Below are 15,503 nucleotides of genomic sequence, written 5' to 3'. Positions count from 1 at the left end.
TCCCTTTATGATCTAGATCTAGTTCTAGTTCCTGTTAAATTTGTTTCTTTTTTTTCTTCTTGATGAAAACTGACCTATATAATATTACTAATATTTTATTATTAAATGGGCCAAAAATGTTTTCTCTTGTTAGGTCTAATCGATATTCTTGAAATTATTGTTAGATATATTTAGTCTTGATATATATATATATATACACATATAAATATAGATCTTGTAATAGATATATATTCTATTTCTCTAAATGAATTCTATGACTATGTCTATATTATTATATATTTTTGTGTTGTTGTGTGTGTAAAATTATAGGTCAAGGTTAGCTTTAGTGCAATCAAAATGGCCGAATCGAACAGAAAAGGAGAAAGCGGGAAGGAAAACTCAGATAGACCATTTCAGTTGCCAGAGATTGGTGAACATTATCTAGTTAAAAGGTCCGATAATTCAGTACATGCTGCAGAAATTATTCAAATTCGCCAAAATGACTCAGGATCTCAAGAAATATATGTTCATTACGAAGGGTTCGATAGACGTTTAGACGAATGGGTTGACATCGAGAGGTAAACAATTTAAAAATTAATTACTAAATTAGGTCTAGGTCTAGACCATGGGCGTAGCCAGGATTTTTTAGGGGAGGGGGGTCAAAGCCCATTTGGCTACGCTCATAACATTTTTTTTTATATTGAAGAGGGGGGTTATCGTAAATTTTGGAGTGGGTTTAAAAATCAAAATCTTCCTTAACTGTGCTCTTGGAATTTGTGGATTGTCGTTTGCATTTTTTTTTTGTTTTGCTTTATACAAGAGGGGGATTGAACTGCAAAAACCCCTGGTAGGGGGTTTTAAACTAAAAAACCCATGGTAGGGGCAGGGGGTTTTAAACTCAAACCCCCCCAGTAGGGGGTTTTAACTCAAAAGCCCCTGGTAGGGTTTTTTAAACTCAAAACCCCCTTGGCTGCGCTGGGGCAAGGGATGGTTTAGTATTAAAATCTCACCTAAAATAAACAAAATCAAAGCAAAAAATCAGTCACTATTACATTTTGGAGGGGGGGGGGGTTGAACCCCCCAAAAAACCCCAGCTACGCCCATGGTCTAGACACTCTAGATCTATAACCTATAGAATAGTAATAGTATGTACTCTAGATCATGTGTTCTCAACCTGTGGATCGCAATCCCCATTTGGGGTTGAATGATCATTTGCTAGGGGTCGCTTAAGACGTCAGATATTTTTTATTTATTATTTTTGTTTTACTATTTTCATGGGAAGTTTTTTTTTTTTACATTTTTAACGGGCTGTAACTGTAACAAGCATATTTTTACCATGCTTGGTTACGTCCTACATTTAGATCTTTATATAATATTATACATATATATATATTTAATTCTCTTCATGGCTCAACAGTTTGGACAATAAGAAGTAAAGGAAAGATCACTTTTTTATTTGTGCAAGTTGGACTAGAGTTACCCCACGTAACTTGAGCAGCGAAAAAACAAAAGTGGGGGAGAACAAGTAATATTCACCCGTTACTTAATAGCAGGGCCAGACTTAACCGAGTTAAAGTCAATGATTAACATGCATGACTAGATTGACACATGAAATGCATAGTGCATAATTATCTTCCTTTTTTGAAGTAACGTCTGTAATCAATTTTTAAGATAAGATTAAGATATTCCAAGTTTCATATTTCTCATTTTCAATTTGTTATGTAAATTGTTATTGCCTGCTTGGGTAAGTCAATGTAAAATAGAATTACACTATTCTACTGTTTCATGATCGCATTTAGTGACACTAAATTATTAAAAGGCTTCGGAAGTTGCAGGCGCACATGTATATCCTGGAATAAGAGCGTTTAAGTCTGCATCTTTTTAGATATGAGTTCATGTCTAATGTGGCATGATCTTTAGGAGTAAATGGAGTTGTGAAGTTCATGAAAGTTATGAAATTCAACAACATTCCTGAATTGTTTGTTCCAAACTTGAGAAGAAATTGGTAATTTTACTACATCTCTTGGCCGATGATTCCAGAAATTTTGTTTGGTTTCTTTTTTTTTTTTTTCCTTTCAATTTCTATTTGGTTTCTGTTTGAATAATAATTGTGATTTCATGGTCTCGTTTTAGATTGACTTGAGTATGTTCACACTAATTTGACTTCTATAGGACAATAAAAACTATAGGTCATATGTTGTTTGTTGATCTCTTAGTGTGTAAAGAGAATTGAAACTCACAGAAGCACGGTTTATGAGTAAAAGCGAATATAGTGTTTCGTAATATGTGGCTAGTATAACTCAGTTAAGTATGTAAAAATCTTTTATAAAAGGTAAGGCAAGGCCAGTCACGTGTATGGGACTTTCTGGCATTTAATGTGGCCCATTAGGTAGCCCAACCTGGCTAATTTGACACCAGCCTTCATGTTTGAAAATGTCAAGTTCCTTTCTTGCTTGGCTCATCAGGGGTTACTCAAATAAGAACAATTATCACTAAATAAACTTTAACTCCAACTGCAGATATCCATGAATAACAATAATACTTTAACTCTTTCAGCCTGTTTTGCCAGTATACTGGCTTTTGGGGGGTGGCTTCTAAAATTACTCCTTTTTTTGTAGAGTTTTTAAAATTATTTCTAAAAACAAAAATAGTGAAAAGAAACGAAACTTTCCTTTTTTTAAGCGTCTTTATGTAATAACCTGGATTATTTTTTTTGTTTGAATAATATTTTAATTTGTGTATTGCTTAGCAAACATAAACAAACATGGATGTGATGCCTGGATGCAGTGGTGTTAGTGATAGGCCTAAAAGATTGACTCTAGCACAACCTACTCAATTTTTATTTTTAACATTAGAAAGTTCTCTAGAGTAATAATGATAGTGAAAATGATTCAACATATTTGCCAGAAAATCATGGTGTAGATGATAACATCGTGAAGAAGAAAAGAGCTAGATATGATGATACTGTGGTTGACTCAGATTCTGACAGTGACAGTGGTAGTGAAACCAACAATAATGGGACTACAATTCCATAACCAGATGACTTTAGACCTAGAACTAGTGGTAATAATGAAGGGTGGCAATGGGAGAGGGTTGCTGACAATTGTCCTGTCACTACTGCCAATACATTTAGAATGTCCCAGCCTTCTAAAAGTGGAGTCAATTCTGAGTTAGATTTGACAAGAGATTCTACACCATTTGATGTTTTTACCAGGTTAGTAGATGGTTGTATCTTGACCTTTTAGTTGATAGCATAAATGATTATGCTAAAATTGTGATTCAAAAACACAATCCTCCTACTGTCAGGTCCACTTTTAATAATTCGACAGACACAACTGTTGCAGAAATGTACAAGTTTCTCGCAGTTTTTATTTCGATAGGTCTACAAAACAAAATGTCTGTCAGGGACTTTTGGTCTAATAAAGAAATATATTATCAGCCATGGTTTAATACCATGTTTACAAGAGCTAGATTAGAGCTCTTGTTCTTTAGCATGATGCATGTAGGGGAAGCGTTCTAGGCCGGTAAAGATAAAGTTGAACCCTTCGTAAAGATGATGTGTTCAAATTTTCAAAAGGCATTTTATCCTTTCGGGGAGGTTGCTATTGATGAGATGGTGATAGGATTTAAAGGCAGATTTGGACCATTGCAGTGTACAACCCTAGTAAGCCTGAGAAGCACCACATAAAAAATTATGGCCTGTGTGATAGTAGTAAAGGTTATGTGATAGATCTTATAACCTGTTATGGAAGTGACACTTTTTACTCAGACTCATCAAACAGTATTACCAGCCATGCAGTCAAAATATTTGATACCCTTCTACAACCACTTCAAAGTGGGCATCATATTTTTGGATAAAAAAGCTAAAAAGCCTTGCATTATGGTGTCCACAAAATCAACCAATCGCATCATTAATGTGCAACAGAAGCGCAGTGTTGTCGAGAAGCCAGAAATGGTTCACAACTACAATATGATGATGAATGGTTGCAACAGGGCAGAAAAAATGCTCTCTTATTATTCTGTGCATTCTAAAAAAAATGTATGAAATGGTGGAAGAAAGTCTTCTTCAGAGTATTAGAAATTGCACAGATTAATGCCCTCATCATTTATAATGCCACACAGGTTACATGTGACCAGCCTTTAAAAAAATGTAAAGAAACTTTCATTGCTGGTTTAGTTGATGCTGCCACTGCACTTGATGATGTTCCCAGATAGTTGAAAGTGAAGACATTGTAAAGCTGACAGCTAAATGGCACCTGGGCCTCATCTTGTTCATTATGAAGAGAATGATCGCCCTTGTGTCTATTGCAAGAGTCACAACAGAAGCGCACTAGATTCTTTTGTTCGGGTTGCCCGTAGCAACCTCGACTCTGTGTGAAACATTGTTTTCATCTATACTATGAGGATCTGGCAAAACAATAGCTTTCCAGTAGCATCAGTATAATGTAAATATATGTGTATATATATATGTGTGTGTAAAAAATGTAAATATTATTTCTTATTCACTGGATATTGTTTTCTGCCAAAAATTATTTCAAATTGGATTTGTAACTCTACGCGTCTAAGGTAATATCTGTTTTATAATCTTCACTGCATGTTTAAATGTTATATATCAAATTATTCAGAAATGAATCCTCTTTCTAATTAATCAAAAGTATTTAGTCAAAATGGTAAATAAAAAAAATAGAGAGTATATATTGATGTTATTGTGAAGAAAAAAAAGTCTGCGAAAAAAAAATTGAGACTATGATCTAGACATGAAATTACAAATGATTTACATGTGAGAGACTAAAGAAAGGGTAAAAAGGAATTTTTATACATATCTATGTAATTTGATATATAAATTATAATGACTGTAATAATAATATAGAAGTAAAAAAAAATATATCTTATCTATTATAGATATGGAAAAAAAATTAGTTTAATTCAGATTAATGTGATTTAGAAAAAAAATTAAATTAACTTAAATAAGCAAGAAATTAGGAAAAAAAAACTTCATTTATGTTTATTAAAATGAATTTACTTTAAAATGAGTGCAAAATATATTCTTTTCAAATAATATTATTCATATATTATGTATAACAAACCTAGACAAAACAATTTTTTTACTCTTTTTTTTTTCATCCTATTCAACCTTTAAAATCATCTATACAAATTACATTAACTACAAAAAGAATAAAACAGTTGTGTTGGTGAAAATCTTTTTTGCTTTAATTTGATATAACTTTATTTATCTGTGATTTACCATTTATGAGATACAAAATATTTTCATAACCCTGTTATAAACAACAACTGGTCTATTTTGCCCTCATCTATTGCTATTTTAGCAACAGGCTGAAAGAGTTAATATTCAATAAAGCACACATTGACATCAACTCTCAAAAAATATTAATACGCAAACACCAGTCCAGAAGGCAACTGTCCAACCTTCCTGGACTGGGAACAAAACCTCACTGACTAACACGCTCTCTCGCACATTCAAGGAAGTCTAACATTCAGTTCATAAAATGTGCAGACTTTTCACATTCATAACCTGGGCTTGGGAGTACATAAACAAAGGGATATAACTATCATACCAAAATATCAACAAAGTAACATATTCATTCTCGCCGTACCGCCCCCTGACACCCACTAGGCATTTGCCCATATAGCCAGTCCGTCCCTGATGTCTGGTAAGTCTGGTTGCTTAGGAGTACTAGAACTATGAGAAGAGAGTCTAGTTACTAGATCTGGTACAGTAACTTAGGACTTCTGACAAATTTTGTTTAATCCTTTGTACTAGATCTGTCAGCTATATATTGCCAGTATTGCTATTATTCATTCAATAAACTTTACACTTGTTAACTGATTGTATTTATTAGACTCGATCTAACAGCAAAGTTGGAGGATCCTCAGAGTAAAGGAGGGGACTTGACACTATCTCTAACAGATTTTACAGATGGTACTGATCGCAAGATTACTAGAAACCAAAAGCGAAAGCATGATGAAATCAATCATGTACAAAAGACGTTTGCAGAAATGGACCCTACAACTGCAGCACTGGAGAAGGAACATGAAGCTATCACTAAGGTATATTATATAAAATAAAAAGTTCCTATTATTTCAAACTGCCCAGATTGTAAAAATCTACATTGGTTTCTTCGTTAATAAAGGCATTTGACATGTACTTTTGTTATTTCATTGCAATAGTACTGTCAGATTCTTGTAAACATAATTTTACTATAAATGTGTGGCAGAGACCAAAGCCGCTTGGCTACCTAACAAGTGGGCTTTTTTTCAAATCCTGACTCAAGCAGAGTTGTGTTTACTGAGAACCTAAAGGCAGCATGGAAACCTTCTGCCCCCCACTGGTTCACAAAAGAGATTGAACCATAGAATGCTGAGCATGTTGTAAACATGAGAGATGTGATATATAAAAACCATTTAAATAAAGACCAAGTTAAAGCAATGAAGGATGATCAAATTAGAGATTTTATCTTTGACTTTTTTTTATTTCATTGTTTTTTATATAAATGGAAATAAGCTCTTTTTTTTTTAAATTTATTTTTAATTTTACTGCCCTGAAGTTGTTCAATTGTTGTTGAAACCTTGAAGTTTCAATGTGTGAGTCCTGGAGGGGGGTGTCTACCTGTTGTTTCCCCGGTTTTTAGCTAAATACTTAAAGGGAAACTCCGATAGTTTTTCAAATTTGAGTTATTGACATATTTAATTTCTGCGTAAGTTGTAATAGTAAACATTATATCATTTTTTATTTAAATGCTTAGAAAATTTTATATTTAATAAATTAGTCAGTAAATTCTTGACATCTCAAAAAAAAACGGGATTCCTTGAGATTTTGTTTTAAGTTATTTCATGTGTCACTTCCCTAAACAATACTGAAAGAGAAACTTGATTTAACCAATCGTAGCGCTTCATTCTTACAGTAGCTGTTAGGCTTATTGACGGCCTAGTCCAGAGCTATGATACAGTTATATATATATATAAACATGTATAGATAGATCCAAAAGCATTAGGATAACCAACTCAAGAAAAAAAAAGTAACATTTTCATCTAAGCCTCTCCCTTTGCCAAGAAGTAAATAGATCCTGTGTCTGAATTAGAGATGAATTAGAAACGAAACGAACCCGAACGAACCGAACTCGAACCTCTTTTATGACTGAACTGTACCCGAACTTTGAAACTGCTCTGTACGAACCGAACCGGACGAACCCTCCTTTTCTTAACCGAACTAATTTTGCAATGTGTACATCCCTTTTTTTTTTATTTTTTGGTTTAATAAAAATAAAAAAAAATACTTAAATATTTTATTTGAATTCTAAATGATTCCATTGTGACGACTTATGTGTGAAAAAGAAAACTCGACAGTGACGTCTTTACACGAAGAATATTTGTTTAAAAAGATCACATCCATTATAGAATTACGTGTGCAATATGTAGGCCTACCTAGAATGTCCCTTGCATAATTCTATTGGCCAGGTCTGCCTCTTCATTATTAGATTTAATATGGCCCTCGACTTTTTTTTATTATGAATAGTGCGTTCTGAAAGAAAGCACATCAATATTAGCCTTTTTTTTTTAAATTATCTCTTCTTACTAAGAGAAAAACGTTAGAATACGCTTAGCGCCGAGTCACGCCCGGAATTAAACCACTTGCCGACTTGAGTGAAAACCTGCCGCATCTTCAATTGTATCTCCATTAAGAAATTTTTACAACGCTTAAAATGTATGTTGGCAACATTATTTTGGAATGAGTATTGCCCATAGGCCTATTATATATTGCAAACTATTTGTTTAATGTAAAAATTCAAATGAAAGTGTTTTAACAAATAAATTGCATTAAACCTTATAACTTAAATTTGCTATTACATAATTTCATAACATTGAACCGAGCCGAACCCGAACTTTAGACCTGACCGAACCAAACCCGAACTATACTCGTCATCGAACCGAACTCAAATCTAACCGAACCCGAACTTTAAAAGTTGGGTTCGATTCCCATCTTTAGTCTGAATGATTCGAACAAGCTGGTCAGTGTAAGGCTATTCGAGACTACGTGTAGTCGGTCATGACAAGAAAACCAAGCGATAGTGTTTATTGTGTGGTCTGGCGAGAAAATACACACTGCCGTGATTAGTCAAGCATGTAAATCTACTTTTAATACGCATTTTTTCTTTGCTTACAAGATCCTAGATCTAACTGCATAGACAAAGATATATTTCTTTTACGAGAATGTTAACTTTGCTGTATGGTCTCCTGTTATACAATAAGTCAATAGATTAAAACACCTTTGTGACGTCACATAGAAACCCGTTGGAAAAACATCAATTACTAAGTTATTATTGCAAATATAAAAAAAAAAGAAGCATATATTCATTATCTGTAAATCAAAACACATATTATATCAGAAATTGTCAAAACCATCGGAGTTACCCTTTAAGAAACTTTTCCGTGCTAGTCTTGCTAGCTTAAAAAAAATATCCAATGCTTCACTATTTTCTTTTTTTAAAAAAAAAAAATTAACCATTTATAGATTTTTAATTTTCACTTTTTTAACATTTAAAAAAATTTTCCCCAGGTGAAATATATTGATAAAATTCAGTTTGGAAAATATGAGATAGATGCGTGGTATTTTTCTCCATATCCAGAGGAATACGGTAAACAGCCCAAGCTGTGGATCTGTGAGTTCTGTCTGAAATACATGAAACTAGAAAAATCCTTCAGGTATCATCAGTCACAGTGCACATGGAGACATCCTCCTGGAAAAGAAATTTATCGCAAGGTACTTCAGCCTACCTTATTATAGTTGTTTCTAAAACTAACAATATATATATTGAATATTAATTAAAAGTTACAGTGTAAAACCTTTTAAAGATATTGTGCATTGAAAAACATGTTTACTCTTGTACAAATGTTTGGATGGCTGCCTGGTTGTGCGGTATGCACACTGGACTTTCGTTCTGTTGTCTTGATGGTCCCAGGTTTATACTCCCTGAAGGGGTTTGGACTAGGAAGTAGATTAGCTTCAACTCTGAAGAAACACCTGAAACATGTTTAAACATTTAAAAGAAAAAAAAAAAATTTTTTTTTAAGTCATTTGATGTGAAAATAAACTCACTTGAGATAAAAAAAATATTAAAACATTATTAATTTGATTTAAATGAAAATTGGTAAATCTATGCAATACCATTGTTAACTAATTGCTTTAATTTCTTTCAGGGTACAATTTCTGTATTTGAAGTGGATGGTAAAGACTGGAAAATCTACTGTCAGAATCTCTGTCTCCTGGCCAAACTATTCCTCGACCACAAAACGCTGTACTTTGATGTGGAACCTTTCATGTTTTATATTCTCGTTGAAGTAGATCGCTATGGCTGCCATCTGGTTGGCTATTTTTCCAAAGAAAAAGAGTCCCCAGATGGCAACAATCTCGCTTGTATTCTCACTTTGCCTCCGCACCAACGCAAAGGCTACGGAAAGTTTCTCATTGCTCTCAGCTATGAACTCTCCGTCATAGAGGGCGTGGTGGGCTCACCAGAAAAGCCACTGTCAGATCTGGGAAAGCTGAGCTATCGCAGCTACTGGACGTCAGTTCTGTTGGAAAACATTTATAAGATGGGGGTGAAAGTGAGCATGAGGGACCTTGAGAAAATGACCTCTATCTCTTATACTGATGTCGTTAGCACACTTCAGTCATTAAATCTCATCAAGTACTGGAAAGGCAACCACATACTGTGCGTCACACCAAAACTTATCGAGGAGCTCTATCAGAAGATATGTAAAAAACCCAATTTGACTGTTGATCCCAGTTATTTAAGGTGGGAAAAGCCTGCCAATAAAATATCAGCAAAAGTGGCTAAAAGATAGTAAAAAAAAAAAAAATTATATATAAAAATATGATATCTTTGTTTGGCAAAAAAAATCCAAGAACAGTTGAATCAATACCTGATTTATTGATATTCATTCAAACATGACTTAAAATGTTAGAAATCAGTAATATATTAAAGCCTATTAAAAAACAGGTTGAATTGGAGAAATATACCATTTCTGAATAGATATTACATTTATGCTGGTATGCAAATGCTTTTTTGTCCATTAAAGACTAATTTTTTATAAATATTATTGCTTCTAGTTTTGTAAAACTTGTTTTAAGAAATCAGTTATTTAAGCCTGCATTTAAAATTTTATAAAACAAATATGCAAGATTAAAACTGTATATCATTTTCAAAGGTCTTCAAATTTTGTTTTAAAAAAAAAAAAATTCTTGTAAATAAATTTTTAAAAGTTTTTAAATTATTTTTTTTAATCTTTTTATTTGAATGTGGAACAGTTATATTTTAAGACCAAAAGATCACTAGGGCTTGTTGATAGCAATGATAGATGTGTAGTCAATTTAACAACCTAATATCTGAGTATCTCTTGACATGTCATTAAAACAAATCATTAACATATTGAAAACCTCTATAACAATCCTAGTCTCCACCAAGATCTGATCTCCTATCATTTAGCTGCCACATTCTTTTATTGTTCTGTTAGTTTTGTTCTGACTTGTGTTAAATGTGCTGTGTTTATCTAATGCACCATGATTTTTGAATGTCAGAATGTGATGCCATTAGAAAGATAGCTATTGGTTCTTTCTTTACTCACACACAAACCAACCAAAGTTTATGGGAACATTTGTCACATTGTAATCTCTGCACTAGATGTACTAGGTTAGCAGAGTAGTCACCAGTACTTGCAACAGACTTGAAGAAATCTTTTAAATCTATAGACTAATATTATAGAGCAATTTATGTTGTTCATTTATTCCGTGTATAGGACAGTAACCCTAATACTGCCATGTAATGATCGGTTCTGTGTTCAAAAACATCTGATAAGCGAATAGTCCTGTTTCCAATTGGCATGCCTCTCAAGACATAGCTGTTTGCAAATAGTCTGATTCCTAACCTTAACCTGTCCATTTACAGAAGGGGCAGAGGCAAATATCTGGCGCCTAAACCAGAAAGCTTCATGCAAGATGGGCTTCAAGAATCATACCTAAAACAATCAAATAAAAAAAAATACTTTTTTTTTTGTAAACAAAGTTCTGTATGGGAAAGAACTGCACATTAACAGCCATATTTTGCAATCCTGTGATCATATTTCCCAGTTTCTTTGACAAACTTAATGAATGAATTGCCACCAACAATTAATTATTTTGATTGATTCATGTTTTGTTAGGAACATTGAATAATTTCTGCAAAAGTTTCATATTGCTCCGAGAATGGGGTCTAGGAGGAAATGTGCACCAGACAGACAGAATGAGTTGATAGACCTTTAAGCTTTGTACAAATATCGCTGCCACTGACCTTTAAGCTTTGTACAAATACCGCTGCTACTGACCTTTAAGCTTTGTACAAATACCGCTGCTACTGACCTTTAAGCTTTGTACAAATACCGCTGCTACTGACCTTTAAGCTTTGTACAAATACTGCTGCTACTGACCTTTAAGCAGCGTGTTGCACATAATTTGGGGTAGCCTATGACCAGTTTGTGGGCTTAAACTTAAGTTGTTGTTTTTTTTTAATATAGAAAAGGTGGACAACTCGATCTAAGTTTGAAGCTGGAGGTCTCATTCCTTGAGTTACCAGACACCTTCAGTAAAGTCCAGTAGTGCGTAGGCGCCATTATCCCCTTGGTGGTTAGAAAGGCTTTTATCCAACTACCAGGCCTGGACATGGGGCTCTTCACCCCTGTCCTGTCTTAGGGCTCTCAACGATAGACGGTCATATCGGTTGACTGGGCCAGACCGGGCCGTGCCTTGTACACAGCGCTCTACAAGCCCTAAAGAGGATACAAAATGCAAAATAAATAATTAGGCGTACAATTAATTGAACATAGCAATTTATATGTTGTATATATTATAACTACTATATTGTATATTTCTCAGACAAAGTCATTGTTTTTCTTACTTTTTGGTGAAAAAAGGTCTCTGTGATTGTAAAGTCTATTTCTTTATTCAGCCTATGTTCATTGATCAGCCAAACAGGCTTTTCAAAAAGAACAAATTCACTGGTCTTGAGGAACCCTGATTAACGTTTAACACGAATAGCCTTAGATATAGCGGGTACCGTATGTGAAAACCACATTTCATAAAAGAAGTTTAAAATAAAGGGATATATGTTTCTGTTCACACAAAAGTTTTTGTGGTCGAGATAGTACGAGATGTTGCATAATGGCCAAGCAGAAAAAGTTGACTTGTTTAAATACCGGTTACTTAGGATCAAACATAACAAGAGGCTCGATAAAGAGATAAAAACCCGTTTAAGCTTGACATCCACTGTGATTAGCAAACTGGAAAATCTGGAAGACTAACGTCAGCTTCCGAGAAAAATTAAAAACCTATTCTTCGTTAATGTTATATGTACTCTTATATGGCTTTGAAAGAACCAGTGGCGTAGCTAGGAATTTGCCATCATTTGGGAGTCGGTGGGGTGGGGTGGGGTGTGCTTGAGCTGCATTTTGACATTTGGCATCATGACATGAAATAATGACGTAATAGTTAATGTAAAAAAAAAAGATAATTTAAACACTCATTTGGGAGGGGGGGGGATTTTCAAATTCCCTCACCAAGATGGCTGCCTGGCTGTGCGGTTTCCGCGTTGGACTCGTTCGGATTTATCGATGGTCGAGAATTCAAACCCTGCCCGCTCCCATCCCCCGTCGTCCTGCGGGAGGTATGGACTAGGAAGTAAACTATCTTCAACTCTGAAGGAACATCCGAAACATGTAAAACATTTTACAAACAAACCTTAGCTACGCCGCTGGAAAGAACACCGAGGCGCCAAAACGTCCTGCTTCGATGCATGGCAACAGTTCGTCGCTTAGTGTCTTTTAATGTATTTTGAAATATTCAGCGAAAGCAATGGAATTCTTTGGAAGGTGCCATCCGTTGTTTTCAAAATAGAATGTAGGCCTACCTTTGGTATGTAGATTGAGTGTGTGCCACAAATGCAGTTTTTTTTTTTCATTAGTCCCTGTTTGTTAAGAGAATTTACATTCCCTCTTTATTGTAGGGCCTACCGGTACTTCTAGCACTAACGTTAGCCGACAATCTTGAATACTAAGGTGACCAGATGTCCCGACTTATACGAAATTTGTTCATGGTATTTCTTAGTGAGAAGCGGCCTATTTGACAGGTTAACGCTATCAGATTGGTGGCAGAGAGAGATGATGTAGGCTACCTTTGAAAATGTTTCAGAAAGTCTGCAATCATTTAAATTATTATGTGCGTAAGCCTACATTGTGCGTAAATTGTGTGTGTGTGTTTAGCCTACAGTTTGATGTAGGTCCTATTGTAATAACGTCTAAGTTGTTGAAAACAATCTGAGCCTGTTCTTTTGACGTTCCAAGATGGACAAGTGTCCCGCTGTCACACTCCAAATATCTGGTCACCTTATGAATACACATTCTAATTAGTAAACACATACGACAACAGTGGGTAGGCCTAACTTCGCGCTATTTAAAAAAAAAAAAAAACTTTAATAGGGTATGCTAATTTAAATATATATCCAGTGACGTAGCGTCAGGATATGCTAATTTAAATATATATCCAGTGACGTAGCATCAGAGTGTGCTAATTTAATTATATATTCAATGACGTAGCCTCCATGGTGCGAAGGGGTTCATTGAACCCGGATCCATGACTATTTAGGGGCCCACACCTGTTGGTGTAACAAACATAACAACCATGGAGCCAGGGCCGGATTTACCTCTATGCAGCATAAGCTCTAACTTAGGGCCTCCAAGAAATATTTAGTAGTTACACACAATATCTGGACTTGTATGGGGCTCTATACACTAGCGGATCCAGAACTTTGAAGTGGGGGGGGGCGATTTTTTTCCAAACCCTAACCCTATGCATAAACGTGCGCACAGCATACATATATATATATATATATATATATATATATATATATATATATATATATATATATATATATATATATATATATATATATATTTAGCATTTCTCAACCTTCGGCGAAAAACAGAACTGGGGCAGCGCTATAAGGTTCTCTTGTGAAGCCCCGACGCCAAAAGCGTTTTCTTGCTTTTTTTACTGCAGAAACGTATTCTCCTGAGTTCTACAGCTCATTATTGATCAATGGAGTTCGGGGCTAAGCCCCGATGCCAAACGCGTTTTCTTGCTTTCTTCACTGCAGAAACGCATTATCCTGACCTAAAGCTCATTATTCATACTATTAAAAAAGGACCTTTCGAATAATGTTGTACTTGAACAATATTCTAATATGAATTTATAGGCCCATAATACATTGCAAATAAAACCGATTTGTTCCTTGAGAAGATAAGATACCCCACGTTTAGATTTTTGCTTTGAGGATCGCCGCCGAAAAAAATTTATTCGATAAATAGTATTCAAGAAAATGTAAGTATACATTTTGAGTTATAGTCCCAAATTTATTTAACTAGAAAAATATCAGATTGAGTAGAGGTTGGGAAAAGGCGACTAGGAAAAGATTATCTGGATTTAGAACTCATCTCAATCATGACTCTTATGCTGAAAAATTTTGTTTTTATTCTAACTTTTCCAATGCAAAGTCTTTCTTAAAATAATTATGATAAATTCATGTGAAATTACATAAACTTTGTCTGGAAAGGGAAGGGCGGTAGAGTGAAAATGATTAATCCTCGCTCCTTTAATAATTTCTGCTAAAGATTGCATTTGGCATTAAATAATATGGGTGGGGCGACTCGATATAAGAATTTAATTTATAGTATATATAAATTATATTAGTGATAGATTTTTTTAATTTTGTAATTTCTTAACTATAATACAAAAATAAAAAGTATTAATTTTTCCGATGGGGGAAATGCGGTTGCATGTATCGCACCTCCCACCTGGTACAACCCTTTTTCATTTAAATTTACTAATGATACAATTTGAGATTAGAGTGTGGTACGACATAATATATAATACAATGGGTCACATATCAATACGTAGTTTATATTATATACATATTAAGCTAATTTTGTTCACAAACTATGATTCTCCACAAAAATAGGACCGCCCCCCCCCCCAGAACTCAGAGGGCTAGAGTGGGGAGGGCAGTACATGCTATCGCCCCCCCCCCCACCCCACCAAATCGGCCAAAATACCAGAAAGGGAGCGACATAATATAAAATTTATAAATTAATTCAACTAATTTTGTTCACAAACTATGATTTCTGCATAAAAACGGACCGCCCCCCCCCCACTCAAAGGGTTTAGGTGGGAAGGGTAGTAGAGGTATTCGCCCCTCCCCCACCAAGCGGCAAACAGGGAACGACATAATATAAAGATTGGTTAAAATATCAATAATAAATTTTGATGATATAGATATTTAATTGATTTTGTTAGCAAGCTGTGATTTCTACAAATAAATTGGACCGCCCCCCCCCCACTCGAAAGTTTAGGGGGGGGGGGGGCGGGATCGATACCATCGCCCCCTCCCGACCCCACCAAATCGGCCAACAAACTAGAAGGG

At 34.7% G+C, this 15,503-nt stretch overlaps 1 protein-coding gene across 2 annotated transcripts; it reads left to right on the top strand.

Moving 5' to 3' along the window:
* The first annotated feature begins 17 nt into the window (after positions 1-17).
* Positions 18-10,269, top strand: LOC106080204 (histone acetyltransferase KAT8-like). Of its 2 annotated transcripts, none has more exons than XM_056023553.1 (5): positions 18-133; positions 310-557; positions 5,841-6,048; positions 8,555-8,758; positions 9,196-10,269. In XM_056023553.1, the coding sequence occupies exons 2-5, from the start codon at positions 337-339 to the stop codon at positions 9,841-9,843; spliced, it is 1,281 nt and encodes a 426-aa protein (XP_055879528.1). In that variant the 5' UTR covers positions 18-133; positions 310-336; the 3' UTR covers positions 9,844-10,269. The 2 variants fall into 2 exon arrangements, with proteins under 2 accessions (XP_055879528.1, XP_055879527.1); XM_056023552.1 differs by having other exon boundaries at positions 102-128.
* The last annotated feature ends 5,234 nt before the right edge of the window (positions 10,270-15,503 follow it).

Source organism: Biomphalaria glabrata, chromosome 3 (genome assembly GCF_947242115.1).
Source record: "Biomphalaria glabrata chromosome 3, xgBioGlab47.1, whole genome shotgun sequence".
Lineage (NCBI taxonomy): Eukaryota > Metazoa > Mollusca > Gastropoda > Planorbidae > Biomphalaria > Biomphalaria glabrata.
The sequence above is the reverse complement of the archived record's forward strand: the minus strand, read 5'-3'. Positions and strand labels throughout refer to the sequence as shown.